Source organism: Octopus sinensis, unplaced genomic scaffold, assembly GCF_006345805.1.
Source record: "Octopus sinensis unplaced genomic scaffold, ASM634580v1 Contig13915, whole genome shotgun sequence".
Lineage (NCBI taxonomy): Eukaryota > Metazoa > Mollusca > Cephalopoda > Octopoda > Octopodidae > Octopus > Octopus sinensis.
Window position 1 is genome coordinate 42,237 of NW_021833060.1, and position 23,938 is coordinate 66,174.

At 35.2% G+C, this 23,938-nt stretch overlaps 1 protein-coding gene across 1 annotated transcript in view; it reads right to left on the minus strand.

Moving 5' to 3' along the window:
- The window catches only part of LOC118761478 (glycerophosphodiester phosphodiesterase domain-containing protein 5-like), a 19,803-nt gene extending 6,980 nt beyond the window's left edge, over positions 1–12,823 (minus strand). Inside the window, exons 1-2 of the mRNA XM_036499409.1 lie at positions 12,724–12,823; positions 2,437–2,533 (exon numbers count right to left, since the gene is read on the minus strand). Of these exons, the coding sequence (XP_036355302.1) occupies positions 2,437–2,533; positions 12,724–12,782 (156 nt within the window). The 5' untranslated portion in view covers positions 12,783–12,823. The remainder of the gene's footprint in view (positions 1–2,436; positions 2,534–12,723) is intronic.
- Positions 12,824–23,938: the final 11,115 nt, after the last annotated feature.

The following is a 23,938-nucleotide window of genomic DNA, read 5'->3' on the forward strand; positions in this document are numbered from 1 at the left end:
ATGAATTTCTATCTTGATCTGACCTTGGACTTGACTGTATATTGAGATTATAAAAAGTCATAGCATTACAATAAACAATGGTCTATCTTTCTTCCTTCTCCATGATATTAAAACACATTTGGAAGAAGGTTGTGAACAAGATTCATAAAAATAAAACACATCGCTACACTGAGATTAAAAATAATTCCATCTCTAGCGATAAAACTTTTTCATTTTGTTTTGTATTTTTAATTAGTTTGAACAATAAAATTTGTGCATTTGTACATCTTTTCCATGCTTGTATTGGCTGCACAGAACATATATATATATTTCATTATCATCATTTAACATCCGTTTTCCATGCTGGCATGTGTAGGACCGTTTGATAGGAGCTGGCCAGCTGAAGAGCTGCACAAGGCTCCAAGGCTATTTTGTCATGGTTTCTTACAGCTAGATATCCTTCCTAATGCCAATCACTTTATAGAGTGTTTGGAGTGCTTTTATGTAGCTCCAGCACAAGTGCATTTACATAGTACCAGTATAGGTGCTTTTTACATGGGACTAGCACCTATAAGCCTATGTGACTAGGAATGTACAGCTAGAGAGGGATGCAGCATTCATACCTGTATGCAAGGACAGCCACAATTTTGCTTAGCTTGATGTGTCTTCTCAAGCACAGCAAACCTCCAGGAGTCTCAGTCCCCTGTCATCCCAGAGACTCCTATGCTTATATTGAATATTGAGAATGAGTGCTCAACCATGCGTTGGTGGATGAATTTTTTTCATTTATGAGTTAACAAAGATACCAATTGTTTCATGTGAAGAGATCCTCATATTTGTTCCAAAATGGAGATAAGTACCAACACTTCCATGTGGTTCACTTTAACAACTGTGAAAATCTCTTCACTGGCAGCCTTGTTAACCTACAAATAAAGTGTGTGTGTGTGTGTGTGTATAATCACTGTAATGACATGAATGTTGGATTTTGTTATACATTGTTGATTACAATGTGCTTCCTTGGACTGTTGTAGCTTACGAATGATGCCACCCCACTGGCCAGGTGGGCAAGCCAACATTCCACCTGAATGGGACACTAGTCCACTGCAGGATTACACATTTACAGCTGAGTGGACTGGAGCAACATGAAATGATGTGTTTTGCTCAAGAACACAATGCACCACTGGTCCAAGAATCAAAATCACAATTTTGCAATCGTGTACAACACCATAACAACTGGGACATGTGGTTACACACACACATGTTTGTGTGTGTATTTATTTTCATGGCGATATGATTGAGAAGTTCACTTCCCAACCATGTGATTTTGGTTTCATGGCACTTCAGGTCAGCGTTCTCCAACTATAGTTCTGAGCTGACCAAAGCTTTGTGGGCAAATTGTTGGCCACAAACATCATCATCATCATACAAGTGATATCATTAGTTTGCAATCTTCTATGAAAACATGTCCAGTCCATATGTTGTTTGAAGAATTAAAGGAAATTTTACCTTGCTTTGATACAGTTGAGGGTTGGTGATTGCAAAAGCATCCAGCTACATATAATTTACCTCAACAAAAAATGACAGTAGTCCATAAACAATCATTAACAATGTGCTGCATGGCTGACAGAGAGACTTAACTCTGAAATGCCCAGTTCACTTAAATGCAAGTAGAAACTACTAAGTACTAGTACTATACTAAGGTTGACTGTATTAGTTCTATGACTTCTCCTCTGGTACTTATAGAAGTGAAATGGCAGTGTGTACATGACATGAGCTATGAGTGGGTTGAGTCTGTTTCAAGAGGTTTTGCAGTGTTTCAGAGTAGAATGTTTTATTGGTCATTATCAAAGTTCATTTAGATGTTGGGAATAGATACCAAATTATCTAGAAATGTTACTTATCCAGGAGAGAAGATTTCTCTGTTGTCTGTTTCATCATAAGTCTGTTTCAAGTGTTTTTGCCGTGTTTCAGAATAGAATGTTTTATTGTACATTATCAAAGTTCATTTATATGTTGGGAATAGATATCAAATTATCTAGAAATGTTACTTATCCAGGACAGAAGATTTCTCTATTGTCTGTTTAATATCATAAAGCTGGCAATATGCATCAGCCCTTTAATGTTCATTATGGTTAAAGATGTATTTACATTTTCACATTTGGTCTGGTAAGTAGACGTTTACATTGTAAACTTCATTACACAAATTGTTACATTACAACCCTTTCTCATCAATTGACCATACATCTACAGCAAGGAGTCATTACAGTTCATTATAATGCAGTACACAAAATAAAACTAAAAATTAAACACAAACTGAAGGAAACATACATAGATATATCATGAGTAAAAATGTTGTATCATGTACTCTAAATCCAGTGATCTAACATAGCTAAATTATATTTTTTTGTTGTTATTTCTGTGAACTGGAAAAATAATGTAAAAGTGAAAGCAACTTACCACTAAAATTGCAAGATACCAAAATGCAACCACTGCTAAGGACAGCATTATTCTATACCATGGTACATGTTTCATTTTAAATTCTACTGTAAAATTCCTGAAGAAGCAATAAATGAAAACTTGTTAAACATTATGTAGAATTGAAAATCATCTTGTGGTTTGTTTTGGATTTTGTTTGTGCTTTTACTTCTTGGGTGTGGTGGAAAGGGCAGTGTCCCTGGCCTTCACAGGTCCTTCAGCTATAGATTAGTGGTTCTCAAATGGGGTCCACATGACCCTTGGGGGTCTACATAAGATTTTGTTGCTAAAATTATGTGCAATAAATTGATTATACTTCTACAATAAACAAAACATTTTAAGAATTTTTTAATATAATTCTTAATATTATTTAATTATAAAAATATAATAAGATTTTTAAAACTTCAAATGATTATGAGGGCCCATCTGAATAAAATAGGAAAGAAAAGGGTCCATAGGTAAAAAATGCTTGAGAACCACTGTTCTATAGCAATGAAACTAAAACCATTAATGTTTGCATTGAAACAAATCCAGAGAGCCAATGTGTATTTGGATGGATCAGACCGAATTTGTTGAGGCAGAATTTTCTACAAACAGACGCCTTTTCTATGGCCAGCTCTCACCTGTTTCTAGGCTAGGTAATATTTCCTATGGTCAGATATGTTATTCCAAAGAAGACTGGAAATGAACAGTATTGCATGACGATGATGTTTGACAAAGGTACACACACACACACACACCACACACACACACACACACACACATGGAGGATGTCTTTCAGTTTCTGTCAGCCAAATCCACTCACAAGATTTTGATTGGCTCAGAGCTATAGACACTTGCCCAAGGTGCAGACAGTGGGACTGAACTCAAGACACATGGTTGGAAAGCAAGCTTCTTAACCACACAGCCATGTTTGCACCTATTATAAATATTTTCTGGGTAGTAAAGTTATATTTTGGAATATTTCAACCTAATTTACATTTCCTTAAACAATTCCAGATGTGAAAGGTTCCTTTGAGAATATAACTCAGAAAATATACAAATATGATTTTATTCTGTTGATCTGTACTTCAAATTGTTGTCTTTTGTAATCTAGTGGTAGTTGGTTAAAACAGGATGAAGTCTCATAAAATGCACTGCTACTGAGAACAATAATCTCATTTATGAACCACCCCACTCTACACCCAACCTTCAACCCTACCTGATCTTTACAGATGTTGCCTAACTCCCTTTCCCTTTTCTATTCCCCCATCTCTTGCTCCACTCCTACACTCCTACAAACCACCCATCCACACTCATATTTCTTTGGTCCCCAGTCCTACTCACTTAGTACCTTTGTGCCTTGAGGAGCCACCAGAACATCTCATCACCACTATTTATTTTTTAGCAGCTTGTATTGATAGTTTTCACCCTTTTTTCTCAATATAAATAACTATATAGTTCCTCCAAAGCAAGAAACTGCTTTGTGCACTCTCTCATACTTTAAACCATTATCTCCTAGTATAAAACCAATCTCCCACCCCTCAGGGTTTATAGTCTTTCAAGCAGCATGGTGATCCTAATAAAGCTGGTGACTTGTAAAAAGCATCCAGTACATGCTGTAAAGTGGTTGGTTTTAGGAAGGGCATCCAGCCATAAAAACCAAGCTAAGCAGACACTGGAGCTCGTCAGATTTTGACAAACTGCCCAGGAACATGGAGATTAAATGATGATGATGATGATAGCATCAGTAGATACAGAGAAAGAAAAAAAGAAAATTTAGAAAAATGATGATGAGCCCTAACAATGGCATAATGCTGAGAATTCTGCAAAGATTATTATACTTCACTTGGGATAAAAGTGAAATATGGACAAAATTAAATCCTGAAGGGTATTTAAGGTAGTGCTTCATCATCATAATATTGTTAACAATAGTGGTTATGTTGATACTTATCTTTTGTTGTTCTCATACAGGATTCTTTAACTTAGCAGTATGTTTGTTTAACATACAGAAAAAAACTAAAATTTGACCTCAAATGTATTCAGACTAAGTGATCTAAGGATTATCGCTATTTTCTCTAGTATTTCAGTTATTGTTCCTTAATCTTTTGTGTTCTACCTTATATAAATGGGTTACCCCTAAAGTCCATCACTCAGTTGTTGCTCACATTTATTGTGTATATGCAAATCAGATATGCAACTTACACTCAGAAATTTACGCACCATAGCTGATGGCAGAAAAGAAGCAAAGGCATATTAGATGCACCACATTTTCAACAGCAAATACTAAGGAAAATATTTTTAGTACATTAAAGCTTTTGGGAGACCCAACATTATCATGTAATGCCTTACTTTTCCATCTGTTATGCAGCTCTGAGATTCCATTTGATTTGGTTTGTGCTTTTGTTTGTTTTGTTGTCACAATAGTTTCTTCTGTTCCATCAAGTTGTGTTTCAGTCTCAGTGATTTTTTAAATATATTTCTTTGCACCTTCTGATATTGGGTGTAGATTCTTAGAACTTTCATACTTGTAGACAAGTTTAAGCACCCAGTCATCGGTGTTCTTTAGATGGGCATCTACTCCTATAATTACTGACTTAAGAGACTGTTGCAGCTGCATCAGACCACATCCTCCATCCTGCTGTGGGATGACTACTACTACTACTACTACTACTATTACTACTACTACTACTACTACTACTACTACTACTGTTACTGCTACAGCTGCTACTACTACTACTACTTCGCTAGTGCATGTTAATTTAGTTAGAAGTTATTTTATCTTGAGGTTTAGTAACAAGTCTCCTCAAATCTTGAGAATCTTCCTTAGAATTATTGCAGAAGATAGGATGGTACGTTTCTGCAGGTCAACAATGTGAGTTTTAATATCATCATCATCATCATCATCATCACCACCACTGCCGTCACCGCTGCTGCCACCACCATCATCACCATCGTCCACAGCCAGCAGACTAAAGTGACACTTATTTACTGGTGATGCTTCAAGAACCCTGCAAAGATTCTTGCAGTTCCAAGCAATGCTGATTTATGTAGGTGTTCTGCCTTCACACTTGCACCAGTCTTTTTCAGGTATAATCCCACGTCATGGTACTACGTACAAGTGGCTTCTGCTGTTGCCCCGGGCTAACCAATGTCTTGAGAGTGGATTTGGCAGATGGAAACTGAAAAAAGTCCATCATATATATATTCTTTTATTTGTTTCAATCATTTGGCTGTGGCCATGCTGGAACACTACTTTTTACTGGACAAATTTGTTAGCCTAGTACTTATTCTATCATTCATTTTGCCAAACTGCTAAGTTACAGGGATGTAAACACACCAATATCGGTTGTCAAGAGATAGTAGGGAGACAAACACAGATGCACAAACACACACACACACACACACACACACACACACACACACACACATAGTTTTATATATATACAACAGGCGTCTTTCAGTTTCTGTCTACCAAATCCACTCACAAGGCTTTGTTGGCCTGAGGCTATAGTACAAATGTGACAAGGCTAGCCCCTGGAAATACAGGTACTAATCATTTTTGCCAGCTGAATGGACCGGAGTAATGTGAAATATAATGTCTTGCTCAAAGAAACAATGTGCTGCTAGGAATCAAACTTGTGACCCTACAATCGCGAGCTGAATTCCCTAACCACTAGGCCATGCACGATATATATATATATATATATATACATATCATCATCATCATCATCACATATATATATATATATATATATATAAATATATATATATATATATATATATATATATATGTATATATGTATATATATATATACGTATATATAAATATATAAATATATATATATATATACTGGTGTCACATAAATGTACCCATAAAAACTCTCAGAGTGGTTGGCATTAGGAAGGGCATCCAACCATAGAAAACCATGGCAAATCAGACTAGATTCTGGTGCAGCATTCCAGCGTGCAAGCCCAGTCAAATAGTCCAACCCATGCCAGCATGGGCAATGGACATTAAATGATGATGATGGCCCAGTGGTTAAGGTGTTGCACTCATGAGCGAAAGATCCATGGGTGTGATTGCAAAACAGGGAAGTGCATTATGTTTTTCAGCAAAACACTTCATCTCACATTGCTCTGCAATTTCTTTGATACATATGCACAGCACACTATGCACCTGTACAGGTAATGTCAGTTTGATGGAGGAAGTGAGCTAATTTATAACAACAAACTTTTGATCACTATAAACAAATTATCTGTGCAGGTTATTCAGCAAGGAACTGCAGAACTGCCTTCCTGAATCTGAGAGACAAACAGTGTTTGTGCATGTGTGTGTGTGTGCGCACGCATGCGTATGTGCATGTGTCTGTCTATCTGTCTCCTTGTCTTGACATTGCAAGATAGTTAAAGACAAGCAGAGTCCTTCGTTTCTAGTCTTCCATGAAAACAAGTTCAGGCATGGGGAAATATCTTGCTTGGGAACAGGAAAGGGTTGAGTGACAGAAGGGTATCTGGCCATAGAAAATCTACCTCAACAAATTACATCTGACCTACACGAGCACAAACTAGACATTAAATCAATGATGATAACAATGAAGATGAATCATCTGCATGCAGCATTTCCTGATAGATACAAAATAAATTGACCTTCAAGGCCATCAGAGAGGTAAATGACTGGTTTGGCTTTACAAATGTAAATGGCTGAAGAGAATCCATAATTAACAGATTAAAAGATTTTGATTAAATATTTAATACTTTGAGTTGCTAAACAAAAAAGTTTAATAAATTTGTAAGTATGGTACCAAGTATGTGTTGTACTGTAATGATGATACAGGTATAATCAAATGTACCTTCAAACTAATTCCCTACAATTAAATTTTTCTTGGAGTTGAATCAAACAGCATTAAAAACGTATAATTTAGAGAGAAATTAGTCTAATATTTATTTTTGTGATAACTGTGAAGTTACAGAGAGGGCATTCTTTCTATAACAAAAATAAAATAATAGAAATAACTATCAGAAATAAATAGTGACAATTCAACATTAGTTTTTATATCAAATATGCATATTTTGATGGTTTTAGACACAGATTAGTGAAATAATTATATCTTTACAGTTATATCTATCTTTGAACATTACTCTTCTTAAACCCAAGCTCCATTAAACAAATCTTAATCCTATAATATCATAGCTTTCTTAGACAATCTGCAAGCATCAACCACTAACTAAAGATATTTTAGCTCAGTTTTCACCTCCTATTCTTATTACACCATTGTATTTATTACTTGAGATTTTCCTTAAAATTTGCTCATTCAAAGTTATTGTCTAGGTGCTGGTGTAGCTGTGTGGTAAGAAATTTGCTTCCCAACCACATGGCTCCAGGTTCATTCCCACTGAGTAGCACTTTGGGCAAGTGTCTTCTACTATAGCCCTAAGCCAACCGAAGCCTTGTGAGTGGATTTGGAAGATGGAAACTGAAAACAAGCCCTTCATATAGATTTGTGTGTGTGTATTTGTCCCACTGCAACTGTTTGACAACTGGCAGTTTCTGTACATTCACATAAAGTAGCAGTTTGGCAACAGAGAGTAGGAAAATATGAGTAGAAACCACGTAAAAAGCAGCCATGCTGGTACCACATAGACATCGTGCATGCCAGTACCATGAAAAAGCAACCATGTCGGCACCATATAAAAAGCACCTACTTTGCACCATGTAAAAGTTGACCTTGGCCAGGGCCAGATTTATAGGGGTGTGGAGGGGGCAATTGCCTCAGGCATCTAGGTATTTGTGTGGGGGGTGGGGTTGCTAGGAAAGGTATATAGAAATCAATACAGGAAGACCAACCACCTCTCAGTAATCAGGTATGATGAGGCTCTCTTTCAATATACAAAGGTTTCTTGACTTCTTAAAAAATGGAATGGATTCTCTTTCATGATAAATACCCATAGATTTTTGCAACTGCAGAGACACCAAATAAGCCAATTAAAACACAACTTACCCAGTCCCAAAGCACTTACAATTTCCCTTTCGGAATTGTAGCTGTTTTGGGGACAACAGATAAAAGGGAAACAACAGAACACTCCTGAATGTGTGTGTGATTGTGTGCGTGTGTGTATGTGTGTGCATGTGTGTGTGTATGTATGTATGTATCTGTGAGTATAAAGAAATTTTTCCTCAAAATATTTGGATAATTTTTAGCAAAAAAGCTATAAAGAATATTTTATGTTGAGTTTTTAGACTTACTGGTGTTTCATTATTTTCATATTATGAGCTATTTTATCTTCCTCATCTTTCATTTGACCAAGATATTTTAAATTTTGTTGCATTTCTGATGTCTAAGGATGGATGTATGACTATTTTTTCAAAATTAATTCTGGGGAACTGGAAGGGCATATTTACTGTGTCATGTCTTACCCATTTTTCCCTGCCTAAATTTGTCTTTTATATGCTCAAATAGAATAGTGATAATTTTCTGAAATAGTGTTCTGAATATGTTATAGGCTTTACTGCATTTAGAGAAGATCTTTACTTCGCTGATATAGTTTTCGCAAGGTAGTGAACATTTGTAAAAAATATATTGCATTTAATGATACTGCAGAAATACTTGGAGACACCACTACAAAAGGTTGCTAAATGAAGAGAATGAATGGGAGAAAACGAGTCAGCAAAATGTTGATTCAATAGTAGGACCAGCTATTCAAATTGACAGTACCTTGGTAGATAAAGCAATTACGGGTATGAAGACAGGGAAAGCCCCTGGCCCATCAGGAATCCTTGCCGAGATGCTCAAAATATCTGGCAGTGTAGACTATAGTCTAGTCACCCGTATAGGCAACCAGGTGATACATGAAGGAGACATACCCAATGACTGGTGTAGCAGCACCATAGTCAACTGCTACAAAGGTAAAGGTTATGCATTAGATAGGAATAATTACAAAGGTATCAAATTGTTGGATCAGGTGTTGAAAGTCACAGAGAGGGTGATAACCCAACTAAATAGGGAGAAAATTAGTTTAGATGAGATGAAGTTTGGGTTTGTGCCAGGGAAAAGTACCACTGATGCTATGTGTCTGATAAGACAGCTACAGGAGAAATTCCCAGCCAAAGATAAACCTCTGTACTTGGCTTTCATTGACATGGAGAAAACCTTTGACAGGGTTCCACGATCCCTTATTTGGTAGTCAATGCAGAAACTAGGAACAGATAGTGGTTGGTGAGAGCTGTACAAGCCATGGACAGGGATGGTGTGGAGTAAGGTTAGGGTTGGCAATGAGTATGGTGAAGAATTCTGGGTAGGAGTCCAACAAGGATCAGTCCTCAGCCCCCTCTTATTCATCATTGTCCTCCAGGCAATAATAGAGGAATTGAAAACAGGCTGCCTCTGGGAGCTACTCTATGCTGATGACCTTGCTCTGATAGCTGAGTCACTACCAGAACTAGTGAGGTTTCAGGTGAGGAAGCAAGGTCTAGAAACGAAGGCCCTTAAAGTCAATCTAGCAAAAACAAAAGTCTTAATAAGTAGGAAGGCAGACAAATCACAAATCCCTTCAGGTAGATGGCCCTGCTTTATCTGTAGAAACTCCATAAGATGTACCTGGGGTAAGCTATGGATACATAACAGGTGCAGCAATACCAAAGGAAAGTTAACTGAGAAGATAGTTTTTGTGTGTGGCAGATGCACAGGAGTAATAAACACTAAAGATGTACAGAAAGCAGATTCCATCACATGTCAGGGGGAAAAACTAAAAGTAGTTGAAAGCTTCTGTTACCTAGATGACCAAGTCAGTAGTGGGGGTGGACGCTCTGAGAGCATAGCTACTAGAATAAGAATAGCCTGGGAAAAGTTCAGAGAGCTCCTATCTCTGCTGGTAACAAAGGGCCTCTCGTTCAGAGTGAAAGGTAGACTGCATGATGCATGTGTGTGAACAGCCATGCTACATGGCAGTAAAACATGGGCTGTGACTGCTGAGGACATGTGTAGGCTTGAAAGACATGAAGCTAGTATGCTCCATTGGATGAGTAATGTCAGTCTGCATACACGACAAAGTGAAAGTGCCCTGAGTCAAAAGTTAGACATAAGAAGCATCAGATGTATTGTGCAAAAGAGACTACTGCGCTAGTATAGTCATGTGTTGCATATGGATGAGGACAGCTGTGTGAAGAAGTGTCACACCCTAACAGTGGAGGGAACCTGTGGAAGAGGTAGACCCAGGAACACATGTGATGAGGTGGTGAAGCAAGACTGTCAGACATTGGGGCTCACAAACCATTGAACCCATGCCAGCATGGAAAGCCGAAGTTAAACAATGATGATGATGATATTTACTTCAAAGTCAAAAATGCAGTAATTATTACTCATTGTGCCCCACCTACACTTACTGGAAACTGGAAAAGCAGACTTTTGGAAATAGGTGTTTGAATTTCTCGGTTTTTGTCTCTACCCATGGTCCCACCCACAATCATCATACCTTTGGAACAACAAATGATTTTTTTCTTTTTCATAATTTTCTGTCATTTTATCTTATTTTACCAGGTGGTGCTATTAAGTTAGACATGGCCTGGGCCTATACTGGCCAAAAGTTATCAAAGTTACATTCTGAAACATATGTAACTCACATTAAAAGAAAAAAACTCTTACCCCACTCTTTTCTCCTTCATTGTACTTTTCAAAATGAAGGAAAAGTCAAACATTGCAAGTGGATGTGTGAACAACAAAATTTGAATTCTGAAAAACTGTATCTATAAAGCGACATTTTCAGTCATTTATTTTCAGTTTCTCCACTAACTCATGAAATTCAATTATTTGAAATAGATGGGTTTTGAGATTTAAATATGGTAATTTTCTAAGATTTCAATTCTTGTGTATAAGGAGCCCACTGAACATGAAGTGCCGTGCCCCCCTCCTCCCCCCTGCACCACCTCCACCATGGTTTAAATCCAGTCTTGACCTCGGTAGTATTTGAACTCAGAATGTAAAAAAGCAGAAAAAATATCACGAAGCATCTCGTCCGGTGCAATAACAATTCTGCCCACTTGCAACTCTATTATATAACATAATGACGAAGATAATTTCTAATTTTTGCGAATTACTACCAGCTCACAAAAGAAATTTAAAAATCTGATTTCACATAACCTCAGTATATATGAACATTCTTTGTGGCTGTCGTTTAATACATTCTCATCTTTCAGTTTAGAGCAGCAAATATCAGAACTATACTTTAATCAGTCTGTTTCTTAATTCAGTTGAAAGCATGCCAAAATTTTTTAATGCATTCTCTCCAAAGTCCTAGGTAACATGCTACAAATAGGAAGTCCTTTTAGATAATATCTTTGATGGCAACATTTCAGAATGCATAGATCTTCTATCAGTCAATGCTGATCATATATCTACAATATATACGTGTAGGTTTGAGCAAGTGTTCTTGAAAATAAAACTAGCAATTGCCCATGCATGCAAGTCGATCCATACAACTAGTGTTTATCCAAAAGAAAGATTGCTTATTTTGGCCAATACAGCTTGGAACCAGTTCCAATGCAGGCATTGCTATCAAAACACAAAAAAGTTTATACAGATTCCACAAGAATTTCACCCAATTGTCTAACACTTTCACCAAGTCATCTTCCTCGATTGATGCTTCTTTATTGGTCCCAAAAGAATGAAAGGCTAAGTTGACCTAGGTGGGATTTGAACTCACAGTGCAGAGAGTCAGAATAGATACTGTGAGGAATCCTAGCCAACATGGAATACCTCTGCCAATGTGCAGCAAGAGATAAAAGAGAATGGTAAGATGTTAAAAATAAACTTACAATTTTAAATCAGTCTTTCAAAACTAAAACAAAAAAATATAAAATATATTAAATGTATAAATATATTTTTAAAATATATAAAAATTGCCATCTGTGTATCATACAAAATGTATAATACTGTTTGTTAGAAAGTATGAAGGTGAGGACTTGTCTGAGATAAAATCTCTTCACAAACTTGTTGCATTAAAATCACAACTTATATCACCACAGTGGCTCACAAGAACTAGACACATTTCATCTTTGTTGAGCTTCTCAATGCTAGGCACCTACGTAAACAACACACATATAAAGGCAGGCATGGCTGTGTGGTAAGAAGCTTTCTTCCCAACCACATGGTTCCAGGTTCAGTCCACTATGTGGCACCTTGGGCAAGTGTCTTCTACTTTAACCTAGGGTGGAAACTGAAAGAAGCCTATCATATATATACACACACACACACACTTCCTCTAAATATAATTGGAAACAAATTTGTTACTCACCAATTAAAATCATTTGAATCATTCTCAGCCGCAAGCCAGAAGTACAAGTAGAAAGCCATATAGATAAAAGTAATCAGGAGAATTACTAGTATGATTAAGTCTTTCTGCAACAAAGACAAAATAATAACATTGTGATTAGTACTTAAATGAATGGTAACAGCACAAGATTAGAAGCTGACTGAAAGTTTACTCTTTACAATAAAACAATTACAGAAACAATAATATTAAATTAATCATATTAAAATATTTTTTAAAATTATAAAAATTATAGGCAGGAACCAATAACATGCATGGGATAACTTTCAGATATAATTCTTCTAAACAACAACAACAAATGTAAATCATTTCAGAAGGAAAGAAAATTGATTTTATTATATTGATTTATAACAGGCACGTGGCCACACATTTTGAAGGGAGAAGCAGACCATCATTTCAACCCAGTGCTTGCATGGAAATTGTGTTATCAAATCCTGAATGATGAAAGATACATTTGCTCTCAGTGAGATTTAGACTCAAAATGTAAAGAAGCATAACTATGTTACTTACCTGTGTGCAAATTGCACCCCTAATTTAGTGTTAAACCTTGGTACAAAGGTTGCATAGAGTATTAGTTTTAGCTTTGCCCCTCGTATATGTAGGACCCCGGATTTATTTTAGCATAAAATAGTGCAAATTATATATGGGTAAATACAATAATTACTACATGGCATTTCATTCTATTGATTTTATAATATATTCATTTCTAACATTGACAGAAGGCCTCATATTTTGGAGGAAAGGTTATCATCACTTAAATCAACTGCAGTACTTATCTGCTAGTTTATTTTATAAAACCTGAAAGAAAGAAAGACAAAGTTAGCCTCAGTAAAATTTGAGCACCGGATGTATAGAGATGCAACTAAATATCATACAGCATTTTGGCTACCCTTCTTCTAATTCTGCTAAGACAAAACTAATCAAGAATAAACTTTTGCTTTGAAGGATTGACAGAATTATCAAGAGAGCAATCCGTATGTTTTTGGCCACATGACAAAGGAAAAGTATAGGGAGAAAATTACTTCCTTATATCAAGTGGAATTTAACTGAAGAAAGCATAAAGTTAATAAAGAAATAAAGGTTATCACATTGTAGTGAGTGAAAAAGAATATTTGAGAAGAATGTCCTTAACAGTAATGACAAATATTATCAAGAAGAGTAAGGGAGAGAACTCTGAGATTTAAATGGACAAAAAATGAATGGACGACATGCAGTCAAGAGTGTCTGATCTTTGGCAGTTACAGTGTCAACACCACATTTATTTCAATCTCAGTAGACTATTACTTCAGTGTAGTCTAATACATAACTTCCAGAGCTTAAATTTACTTTGAAAGCATAGTCTAACATGTAACTTCCAGAGCTTAGATTTACTTTGTGTGAATATTATCCATTATTAGGTAATTTAAATTACTGAAATTTATTAATTAGTTCTGTATGTAGATATGTGTATGGATGTGTGGTGCTTGTTTGTAAAAGTTCTTAGTTATATCAAATTTCTTGAAGGAATAAATGTATTTCACAGCTATTAACTACATCTATTTAATCTATAGCTGTTATCTAGATCTACTTAATCTATGTTATATAAACTAAGCTTACTTTCCAAAATGAAGAAATGGAAGAGTTCTGCTGTTCAATTTAGCGGAAGATATTAAGTTAACAGTGATATTGGCTGACCAACTTAACTACCTCCCTAGATACATACATACTACGTCTCTCTCTCACTTTTTCTCTTTCCGTCCCTGTATGTACGTGTGTGTGTTTGTGTGTGTATGTGTATATCTGACAATATATATATATATACCTACATATATATATGTTTATGAATTTGTATTGCATGATTCCTGGTGTGAAGTCATGTGTTGAAACAGATATTGTATTTCGGGACGGTCTCTTTCTTTCTCTTTTTTGCCAAATAAACATACGCACTATGTTCGTTCTTCACTCATTTATCACTGTTCTTATTCTAACTCATGTCCATTGTCTGGAAATCTTTTGTCACACATCTGTGGCCTCCTCAGTGACATTTTCCATCTTCGTGAGTGCTCTTGCTCTGCTTATTCCATATATATCTATCTGTAGTGTGCAAGAGAGACAACTGCGCTGGTATGGTTATGCATTATGTGTGGAAGAGGACAGATGTGTGTAAAAGTGTCACACCCTAACAGTGGAGGGAACCTGTGGAAGAGGTGGACCCAGAAAGACCTAGGATGAGGTGGTGGACGACCTTCGAATGCTGGGCCTAATGGAGGCAATGACAGGTGACTGAGACCTTTGGAGATCTGCTGTGCTTGAGAAGACCCCGCAAGCCAAGGGAGACTGTAGCCATGGCCTATACCAGTGTCGCATAACCAGGCCATTTAAGAGTACCTTTTAATCAGTGGGCAATATGGTGTGCTTAAGACCTGTTGAATCAGGTGAAATCATTGTCGTGGCCAATACCAGTGCCGCCTGATTGGCACCCATGCAGGTGGCACATAAAAAGCACAATTCGAGCATGGCTGTTGCCAGTGCCACCAGCACATAAAAAGTACTCGTTACACTCTCAGAGTGGTTGGCATTAGGAAGGGCATCCAGCTGTAGAAACATTGCCAGATCAGATTGGAGCCTGGTGCAGCCACCTGGTTTGCTAGTCCTCAGTCAAACCGTCCAACCCATCCAGCATGGAAAGCAGACATTAAATCATGATGATATACACACACACACACATGTATATATGATTATACAATGATGTATGTGTGATTGTATGCATGTGTTTGATTACATGTGACAATATATATATATATATATAAATATATAGTCATCTAAGAATACATAAGTCAGAAAAAACAAGCACTCATATATTAATAGACTTGCTATATTAATACATACGCTATACAGTATTATAGATTCATTTTCATACCCGCTCTTCTGATGAGCACTATCTTAGGCTAAAATCTTTCAATAATACAGTATAGTATAGATATATTTGGGGATGATCATTTTGCCAATAAACACACACACACTATTTATTTGATCTTCGCTTTATTATTATTATTATTATTATTATTATTATTCTATGTTTGACTTTTGCTTTATATTTGTACAAGTTGGCTCCAAGTCTCAACCAGAGACCTCAAGAGACAACATGTTGGAAGTTCATGTTGCTGTTATGTCTAGTGTGCCATATATTTGGGGGGTTTTTTTGGTGTTGTACTAGTGAATGTCTAAAAATTAAAAAAATTAAAAAAACGAAAATTATGTTTGTTTTAAACCTTGAGATTACATAGAAAGTATTTTGTGTAGGATATGAGCAGTTCCCATGAGCACTATCTTTTGAATTTCTACCATTTTGGGGTTTCCTAGTATCTGAGTTAGGTAGCAATCAGCCCCTTTTGCTATCATTCCCAGGGAACCTATGACAACAGGTATTGTTTTAGTCTTCAGGTTCCACATTTTGCTGATTTCTAATTCAAGATCTTTATATTTGCTCAGTTTTTGGTAGGTCTTGACAGATACATTTATATCGATTGGGACAGTCATATCAATGAGGAATTATTATTATTATTATTATTATTTATTATTAATTTATTTGTCAGAGTTCTTTTCCTCGCACATTCTGTAACTTCTTCAGTGACTACCTTTTCTTCATGTTTCCTCTTCTCTCTGGTCTTGTCCTGTTTATCCCATTTTGTCTTTTGTTATGTATCCTTATTTGTACGTGTTTGCATCTGCATCTGTGTATGTGTCTGTATCTGTGTGTGTGTGTGTGTGCGTGTGTGTGTGTGTGTGCGCATCTGTTTAGTATGCAAATGTGAGTCTTGTGTACATGTATACGGCTTTGTAAATTACACTATGTCATTTGTTTTCTTATTGTGTCTTCAGTAGTCAAATTGCAGGGTTTTGAGGCTCAACCTATTTTCTATTATGTGTGTGGTTTCTGCAATCTGAATTGACCCTAGTACTTACTTTTTTAAAGCCTGATACTTACTGTCAGATTCTTTTGCTAAACAGTTACATTACAAAGGACGTAAACACACCAACACTAGTTGTCAAGCAATGGCAGAGAACAAACACAAACACATACAACAGCGTTCTTTCAGTTTCCATCTACCAAATCCACCATTCATTCACAAGGCTTTGATCAGTCCAAAGTTATAATAGAAACCACCTGCCCAATGTGCCACATGAAGAGACTGAACCCAGAACCATGTGGCTGGGAAGCAAACCTTTTATCACACAGCTTCACCTGCACCTATGTATGTGTGTCTGTGTGTGTAAATAGGGAAACAGTTTTTCTTTCAAACGTGATTGTTTTTTTAAAGCAGAACTATCTTCGTGTTTGTTAGTTTGTTTTAAAGACTTTTCATGTTTCCTTCTTAGTTCTTTATGTTTGGTTTGAAACAATATCCTTCTTACATTCCTTATATATTAGTCTCCTCTTGCAGTCCTGATGCCTTGTACTTTGAAATGGAAATATAACTTAACAGGTTACATAACAGATTCATTTGAAAGTGAAACATATTATTAATCTAGGATAAATGGATAATAAGCAGGATTTGAGACACTAACCCTCTGGGTCAAACTTTTCACTGAAAGAAAAAGGATTTTACTATCACTGCTACTACTACTACTACTACTACTACTACTACTACTACTACTATCTTGATATGAGATCAAAAATCAAATCAAATCAAAATTGATGAACATCAATGGAATTTGTATTTTTGTGGTACCAGTGCCAAACGTGGCCGTGGCCAGTACCACATCGACTGGCCTCTGTGCTGTGGGCACGTAATAAACACCATCCGAGCGTGGCCGTTCGTCAGCCTCGTCTGACACCTGAGTCGGTGGCACATAAAAAGCACCCACTACACTCACGGAGTGGTTGGCGTTAGGAAGGGCATCCAGCTGTAGAAACACTGCCAGATCTGACTGGCCTGGTGCAGCCTTCGGGCTTCCCAGACCCCAGTTGAACCGTCCAACCCATGCTAGCATGGAAAGCGGACGTTAAACGATGATGATGATGATGATGATGAGATCACTATGTTGTGCACATATGGTTGTGATGCATGTACCTGGTGTACCATTATCAGACAGGTAGTCATGATGAGTATACTGGGCTTCGTATAATTTACCCCCATGTCACTTTAATGGCATGCACTGCTCTCTCACTCAATAATAATATAATAATAATAATAATAATAATAAAATGATGATATCATCAGTAACTGATATCATCAATATTTTAAAGTACATTTTTCTATGGTGGCATGGATACCAATTTTTTAATGTCTGTGTATTTTTATGCACAAACGTATTTTTTTAATCTACAGACATAGAAACAAACATATATTAAATGTAGTTCATATTGGCAAAAATTGCAAAATAATCAATACATGCCTTTTAACCATTTTGATAGCAACCTGTCTAAGACTATCTCTGGTTCTACACACTCCCTATTTTAAAGTGATCTAAATTAATACCTCCCATCAAAATTTATGTTAATTTATTTTCTAAACACCAGCTCAATAACAACATAGTTATTTTACTGAATTCTTCATTACTTTCAAAATTAACTGAAAACAAATGCAGCGTATTTCAACAGAAATATGGTAACAAAAAGATTAAAGCAACTTGTCTTTACAGACATTTCATCATTGCACACAGTGATAATTTAGAGAGACAGGTCTTTCATTTAAAACACAGTAATCATGCAAAAATAAGAAGTACACATGCATGAATACACACACACACACACAAAATACAATGTAAGATTGTTGAAGCAATAAACAAATTTAGGCTTGCCAACATTAAACAAAAAGCCATGGAAAGCAAACTTTGCCTGTATAATGACATCCAGCATGCATATTGGGGTAACTAAAACAAAGACCTTCATGTAATGTTTGTTGCCTACAAAAAAAATCTCTAATTTTCTGCTACTATCTAGTGATCACTTTTGTTCCAGATAATTTCTGAATAAACCATGAAATGTAAGATATTCATCATATTTATGTAGAAAGAAAAAAGGCAAATTTTGGCTCAGTTACGAATAATATTTTAATTACTTCAGCAAGCAAGTATGGGAGCTAACTCCACACATATTTCAGTCTTATTAGACCTCCTCAATAAAGCATGAACTTCACTGTTCTTATTTAAATAGTGATAAAAGAAACACTCAGCAGGTATATAGTATATATATGAGTAAGCATAAAAAAATTAGGTCGTCATTATCATCATTGGTTAACACCTACTTTTCCTTGTTTGCATGAGTTAGATGGAATTCACTGAGGAAGATTTTTTATAGCTGGATACCCTTCCTGCCATCAATCCTCACCAGTTTCCAAGCAAAGTATTATTTTCCTCATGACCAGACATGTTTTCATGGAAGATTGGAAACAAAGGAAATGGCTTGTATTCACAACTATCAAATGATATCAAAGAAAGGAAACACACACACACACACACAGCAAGCTACTTTCAGTTTCCATCTATCAAATCCACTTACAAGATGGTTGGCTGAGGTCTATAGTAAAAGATCCTTGTCCAAGATTCCATACAATGGGACTGAACCCAAAACTAGATTATAGACAAGTAATCTTCTTAACCACACAGCCATGAATTGTACCATTAAAAAAAATCACTCATCTTAATTACACAGTGACTTAATCTGCATGAAAAATAATAATTAAGTTAGTGTAAGCATATTTAATATAGGGAACCTCAAAAACTGACTCCCATATTTACTAAAATGATTAAAACTCATCACATAATTATAACTAATTAGATTCTTGACACTCATTGTATTAAATATATTAACACAAATTTAACTATCATTCTTACTGTGCATTGGAATTTCTGAATAATTAATCTTAGTTATATATTTTGTCTCGATATTTCATACAGTTTACTTTTCTTCAGAAAGCCTTTATCACAGAAGTAACTGTTCTCTAAATATCTTCAACTAGCCAAAAAAACTGTACACAATCAAAAATACAGCGCTACTTTAGTTAACTACGTAATCAAAACCTACCTGTTACTACTACTGACTAATCATCAAAACCAAGCCACAGTTGCTCATGATGTTAGCTACAATACATGCAGCTGCACCTGTTGCTCTTTTCTGCTTCCATTAGTTTTACTGGTTGCACAATGCATGCATGCAACAAGGTGATTTCATTGGTGCTATGAAGCCTTACAAGCCTCTGCTACTAGCTATTTCTTCAATCCTGGATAAGTTCACCCTAAGACTTTTTTTTAACAAGTTCACACAACAAAGATATGATCTTCTACAATTCTTCATTTAAGACAGATCAATGGCATCTGAAGTCATCATCTACACACTTTCCTCTACTTTCATGGGTTCCAGTTCAAAGGCTTTGGCCATGCTGGAGCACCCAGAAATGTCCAAATAAATGTTCTTGTATATAAATATCTCATATCAATTATTCAAATAAAAGAAAAATCATAATGAAACTAATACAATACAAATTATAATATTAAAAAAAAACTATAATACAATAAAAGTACTATTTACTCAACGACTGAATAATCTTTGATAAAACAGGCCAGATTAAAGGCCAGTGATAAAGAAAAAGGTTACCTGGTTTAGACTTACAGTTTTATAGACCAGTACAATATGCCATGCAGTAAAAACTGAGTCACTAACATTGTTTAATTACTAGCTATGAATTAACAACTTTATTATTTAGTGAGGTTATTCACTTATTCAAATATATCAGTGATTCTTTTGTTTTTTGTTCTTTGTTTTTTTTTTTTGCTTCTTACAAGCAAGTTATTCAACTGTGAGTAATGTTTTGTCACAACAAAATGAATTGCTCAAACAATACAGATAGTAAAGATATATTAATAAACATTGTTTTCACAATAGGCTTTGGGACTTTGAAAAAAGTTTTCAAATAATTCTTGCAGCAGGAAACAATATTATAATTGTTTTTCTAATATCAAAAAAAAAAAAAAGAAAGAAAACAGGTTACTAAAATACTGATAAAAGATATATGTGATAAAGACGTTAGATCAATATAACTAAACAAATGGCTAAATGAATCATTTGAATTCATTCTATTTTTTATGAAAAAAACAAAAGACCACCAGCCAAAGGTACTGCTATCAATATCAAGTAACAGCATTGTTTATACCTGAGGAATTGGTAGTTTATAACACATTGCCTTCAATGAACTAAGTATTCACCAGGAACTTCACATTCAGTGTTTTATTCACAAAGAGATATCATGAAGAGGTACCAAAGGGAACTTTTTTTCCTTAGACAATAGGAACACTATATAATTGATAAGTTATTTTGTTGATTTCTTGCAATGACAATTTAACTTTTTACAAGGATATGTTTAGTTAAGTCAATAGCTTGTTTCACATCCAAAAAAAGAAGATGTTCCTTACCATGTTGTATAAGCTGGAATAAACTCCATTGTTCATTATCTCTAACACAGGTTGTTTCTCAATGCTGTGTACACAGTGCATACAAACATGTGCAGTGAAGGAGCCTTTTCTGTTTGATCTACTCAATTACACTCTCAATCTAGGCTTACTTCATGGGACCTTAGATTCTCCTCCTAAATTGTGTAATAATTTAACCCCAAGAGTTTATCAACCCTTTTAATACACACATATCTGAGAGTGCCTCATGTTCATGTTTAAATTAAAACTTTGTGTCATAATTTTACATAAAACACTTTCATTAGATTTTATTCTAAACACCAGCTTAATAATAAAATATAAAGTTAGTTATTTTACTAAGTCCTTCCAGATTTTTGGATATTCTCAAACCAGAGTGAAATATAAGAAGTATGAACTTAAATTTGAATGTTAGATTTTATGAGACATTTATTCAAAATACCCAGTATGTACTCAGAACAAATACTTTTAGTAAAGGAACTGTTTATATCTTTTAAATAATTAAACAGGAAAAAGTGAAGATTTCATTTTATTTCCTCTCAAAGAAACAAAACAAGTTTTATATGATATTCTTGAGCAGCTGAAACAAATGTAAGATAACACTATGTAAGTATTACTGAAAATAACACAGATTAACTAAAGCAGAATTTCCCTATTTCATACTTTCAATATTCCATTTTATAGAAACTTCTAGTAAGTATGACAATATCATCATCATCATCGTTAAATGTTTGTTTTCCATACAGGCATGGGTTGGATAGTTTGAAAGGAATTGTCAAACCAGAGGACTGTGCCAAACTCTAATGTCTGCTTTAGCATGGTTTCTATGGCTGGATACTCTTACTAATGCCAACAGCTTTACAAAATATTCTGAAAGATTTTTCATGGCACCAGCACTAGTGAGGTCACCAAGTAACTTCACAAGGCAAGACCTCTCAACTCAGTACTGGTGAAGTATAGTACTGAGGATGGTGGCTTTATGCTTGGTTATGAGAGATTAAAATATGAGAAAGAGACAGGAACAGGTGTCTTACTGTTGAGGAGGTACATGGTTATCTCAGATGGAAAAAGAAAGATGGTAGCTATGTATTTAACGAAATAAAAGAACTAATCACAAAGACTTAGTGGCAAAATTATATTTTTTTGAATTAATAAATATTGCTCATGTAAGTACTTTATATACATGTTTAAGCTTCTCCTTTCCAAGAGAAAGAGAAGGTAAAGGAAATATAAAAAAATCAAACCATCTAAAAGTGTTGCTTTATTAATCATTTAAGTATCAACCTGTTTAAGATTGCTCCTGGTTCTACAATATAAACATCCTGTTTTAAATTGAACTAAATTAAAACTTCCTTGTAAAATTTCATGTCTATTCATGTTTCAAACACCAGCTGAACAATGATAAAGTCATTTTAGTAATTTCTGCATTATTTTCAAAATTAATTGAAAAGGCCATGTATTTCAATAAAAATCTAGCAACAAAGAGGGTTAAATTACATTCCTAAATCTTTACTTCATGTCATCTTACTACCTTGAAAACTTGGTTATTTTATAATTCAAAATCAATAGCCAATATCTACTGTAGCGTTATAGTCATATCTTCATATTATTTGCTTTATTTTTTACATTAAAAAAATGAGTTTTCATCAACCTAACCACTAACTAAAGAAAGAAATATGACTGGAACATTAAAATAGTGAAGGTAATTACAGCAGCAACAGCATCTGTAAAACTAATAGATGAAAAGAAATGGTCTAGCTGAGAATATTCTATTCGTAGATGATCACCTGAAGGAGAAAATGTCACACCCACTGTAGATTTCTCAGTGTCTCTAAACAGGACATTTAATTCTATTCGTTTGTATTCAACAAGCTGATAGCCTGAGAATGTTACCTGCACTAACGAGGAGATTAGACAAGACATGGAGCCATTTTAAAAGTATTTTATCAGATTACTTTGCAACAACAATAATGTGATTGTATTTTCCTATGTTTCTGCTGTCTTATCTTTTATTTTTTACTTGTTTCAGTTATTGGACTGTGACCATGTTGTGGCACTGCCATTAAGAGTTCAGTTGAACAAATTAACTCCAGAACTTATTCTAAGTCTGGCAATTATTTTATCATTCTCTTTTGCCAAACTACTAAATGAAAGAGACATAAACATACCAACATTGGTTATGAAGCAGTGGCAGATAAATACAAAACACGTATACACAATAGGCTTCCACACAGTTTCCATTCACCAAATTCACTCACAAGGCATTGGTCAATCCAGGGCTATAGCAAAAGACACTTGCCCAAGATGTCACACAGTGGGGCTGAACTCAAAACCATGTGATTACAAAACAAGCTTCTTAACCACACTTCCATGTCTTTATATTAAAAAAAAATCCCAGCAAAGTGGTTTGCACATTAGCAATGATTCATTTCCTAACAAGATTACTTAAAATGATACAACTGGAGGTATAAAACAAACAATAAAACCCTTGGAGCTTCCATCATTGCAAACAAGAAATATATTAGGTCAAGTTCAATATCTTCAAAATAACTGAATATCGGCTGTATGGGAAACAGACCAATGCTCATCCTCCATTTGTAAACTACTATGACTCGTTGCTAAAGACAGCAAGAACAATATGTGATGAGAAATGTTTCAATAAATTCCAGTGCAGGAATTAATTAGCAACAAAAAAGGCATGAACATTTTGTAAAGAGTTGATTTAATGAGGCAATATGAGAACTAATTTAGAAATAGTGAAACAAAAGTC